At 39.8% G+C, this 3,164-nt stretch overlaps 1 protein-coding gene across 1 annotated transcript in view; it reads right to left on the reverse strand.

Annotated features, from left to right (window-relative positions):
* Positions 1 to 3,164, reverse strand: part of LOC107737310 (uncharacterized protein KIAA1211 homolog) — a 20,168-nt gene that overhangs the window by 13,966 nt on the left and 3,038 nt on the right. Inside the window, exons 2-3 of the mRNA XM_016548778.1 lie at positions 1,064 to 1,232; positions 794 to 923 (exon numbers count right to left, since the gene is read on the reverse strand). Coding sequence (XP_016404264.1) covers positions 794 to 923; positions 1,064 to 1,232 — 299 coding nt within the window. The remainder of the gene's footprint in view (positions 1 to 793; positions 924 to 1,063; positions 1,233 to 3,164) is intronic.

The following is a 3,164-nucleotide window of genomic DNA, read 5'->3' on the forward strand; positions in this document are numbered from 1 at the left end:
TGTAGTTACATTGTGTACTAAGACCGACGTAAAATGAAAAGTTTTTTAGGCGCTGCGTAATATCATTGCGGCTGCTGCACCCATGGTACGGCAGCAAAGTTCCTTGATTATTACGCCGGAATGAGAGTATAGTTCCTAGCCATATCGGCCTAGAAAATCGCAACTTTTCATTTTCTGTCGGTCTTAGTACACGATGTAACTACAGAAGAGTCAAGTTTTAAAGGAAGAGTGTAGAGTTGACCAGTGTAGAGCTGTTGCGGCGCGACGCAACAACTGTAACGTTAGCGTTCGGTATAGACACGGTGAGTGAAGCCGAGAGTAAGATATGCCTCGTCAAATTTTCTGCATTTAGCTTTTAAATGACCAGCACCTGTCTGGGTCTGTGCGACTTCATCTATGGCTTTTCTCTTCCCTTTCACAAACCGATCCATCTCCCATTCTACGTTACGTCCTTTGGCTGTTTACTGTTTTATTTCTTTTCTTTTTCTGCTGATGGCCCACGCTCGACTTGAAGCAGCGCTGCTTAGACGATGGGTGTTTGTCATCAAAGTACTGCGAGAGCTATAAGAGAGTGTGGACATATCCTTATGCTTTCTCTCGCCGTACTTTGATGTCATACACCGATCGATCTTCAAGTCGAACACACTTCTTTACTCTCGCGTGTCATGTGACCGAGTGTAATTGCAGCCTCTGCGATTGAAAAATCGCATTTTTTCATATCGCGATATTATCGCAAATGCAATTAATCGTTCAGCCCTAGTTTTAATTATACTGTTTATGTGAAAACTCTCACCTGAATGTCCCTAACTTTGTCTGAAACGTTTTCCTGGGACATTGTCTGTCCTGGATATGTCTTCTCTGAGTCCTCTGGGATAAATACACTCTCGTGTGAAAAAGCTCGGGACCCTAGAGTGTTTAACTCCCTGTGAACACAAATATGAATGTTTTCAGTACACAGCTCAACAAATTAACTCATCTAAATAAATAAAAGCATCTAAAATAAAAGCAATACATTTTGCATACATGAGAAAAGGCAGACCCAGCAAAAATGGTTATAAAGTACCTTAGATACTGATCATTCTCCTCGATAACTGAGACCACCCCATTGCAAACACTGTCAGTGGAATGGCTAGGTTTAAGTTCAGATCCCTCAAACCCACGTTCTGCTTCCCTCTTTTTCTTCTTCCCAAATAGACGCCGGAATGGCTGGAATTTGCCCTGCCGTCGCCACTCTGGTAAAAAGTGGGGTCATTGGGGGCAAAGAAAGGTGATAAATAGTTAACAAGTAGCAATAACCATACAGTTTTACAGTATGTACAAAAATGTGAGGATTTTTAATTGATGTCCATGAAATGGAGGATCAGAACAGGCTATGGAATTATGTTATATTGGGGGTAAGCCTTTGTTCTGAGACGGCTTTCATAATTATGGTGAACAGATGTCTTGTTTAAACATACAGTAATGTCGAGGTCCTATAAAGCCCTATGATCTTGAAAAGGCATCACAGAAAAAAGAGAAAGCCAACAATTAGAAGCCATCTGCAAATAATAAATTTTTTATGTAGCTCAGTATCAGTAATACAAAGTTGTGACACTGTTTTGAGAACAGAGGAGTTTTACATGCTTTACCGAAAACATTTTGCGGGTATTTACGCTTCAAGTATTTACGATTATGAAAAGTCTAAATGTCCTCCAATGTGCATTTAAGAAAGATCGCAATCCAGCCACTCAAATGCACACAATATGTGATCACAGGTATCACAGGGGGATGTTGTAGGTTCCTATCAATCTACTTAAACATCCCAGCTTGCTCACTGCCGAATTTGTTAGGCCATATTCTTTTTAAAGCTGCTTGGATGAATATGTATTGTGAAAGTCACTACACATATAATTTAAACTACACTGGGTTGAAGGTTTTTCTTAATGCTAAATAAGCTACTTTCTTTCCCATCCTTTACTTATGATGACAGCATTGAGGATATAATCTGAGCTTCATGACCAACAATCAAACACCAAAGTTTAAACAACTAATTCCTAATCTGTAAAAAACAACCCAAAACAATCGTAATGAAAACTTTTATAGAATAATTCTCAACCTACCAATTTAAAGTGGATGTCTGCAGGTGCAAAGTGTCTCTGGCATGACTGAATCATACGGTTACCATGTAATGGCATTAAACCAATGATAAGGCAAGGGACCTTTGGTTTGTAAAGAGTGCTCTGGAGAGGTTCCACTTCCTGAGACTAGAAAGTCATTAGAAATCATAAACACTACGGAGATAAGAGTAGCTAAAAAAGCACTGTTTACAAATAAAATTACATATAAAACATTCCAAATGAATATATACACTACTACTATATACACTACCTATCAATAGTTTGTGGCCTGTAAGATTTTTTTATGTTTTTAGTGACAGTGAGTGAGTGACGTGACATGTGGCCAAGTATGGTTACCCATACTAGGAATTAGTGCTCTGCATTTAACCCATCCTTAGTGCACACACACAGCAGTGAACACACACACACCGTGAACACACACCCGGAGCAGTGGGCAGCCATTTATGCTGCGGCGCCCGGGGAGCAGTTGGGGGTTCGGTGCCTTGCTCAAGGGCACCTCAGTCGTGGTATTGAAGGTGGAAGAGAGCGCTGTACATTCACTCCCCCCACCTACAATCCCTGCCGGTACGAGACTCGAACCCGCAACCTTTGGGTTACGAGTCCGACTCTCTAACCATTAGGCCACGACTTCCCCATTAGGCTTCTTTTTGGAAGAAGCCTCACCAAGGCTGCATTTATTTGATCAAAGATACATTAAAAACGACAATATTGTGATATATTATTGCAGTTTCTTAGTATAGGAAATTATGATCCGCACTCACGAGAACAAGCTTCTTTTTTCTTTTATTTTACATTCATTACTGATGGGAAAAGACACAAACGTTTCGGCTCAAAGCCTTCCTCAGTGTGTAAAGCAATTCAATCCCTCCACCCACTTTTCAAATCACTAATTATATTGACGTCATCATTCATTAGCCAATGTAAAATTGCTATTTCAACGATTTCGTTCTAAAGGGTATTCACAAAGCTGGTTAAATAATGCATTAGATAAGGTTAATAAATTGAATAGACATGATCTTTTGAAAATAGATAAGCCCATTAAAAAAC

The sequence above is a fragment of the Sinocyclocheilus rhinocerous genome, unplaced genomic scaffold (assembly GCF_001515625.1).
Source record: "Sinocyclocheilus rhinocerous isolate Xijiao unplaced genomic scaffold, SAMN03320098_v1.1 scaffold1606, whole genome shotgun sequence".
In the NCBI taxonomy this organism is placed as follows: Eukaryota; Metazoa; Chordata; class Actinopteri; order Cypriniformes; family Cyprinidae; genus Sinocyclocheilus; species Sinocyclocheilus rhinocerous.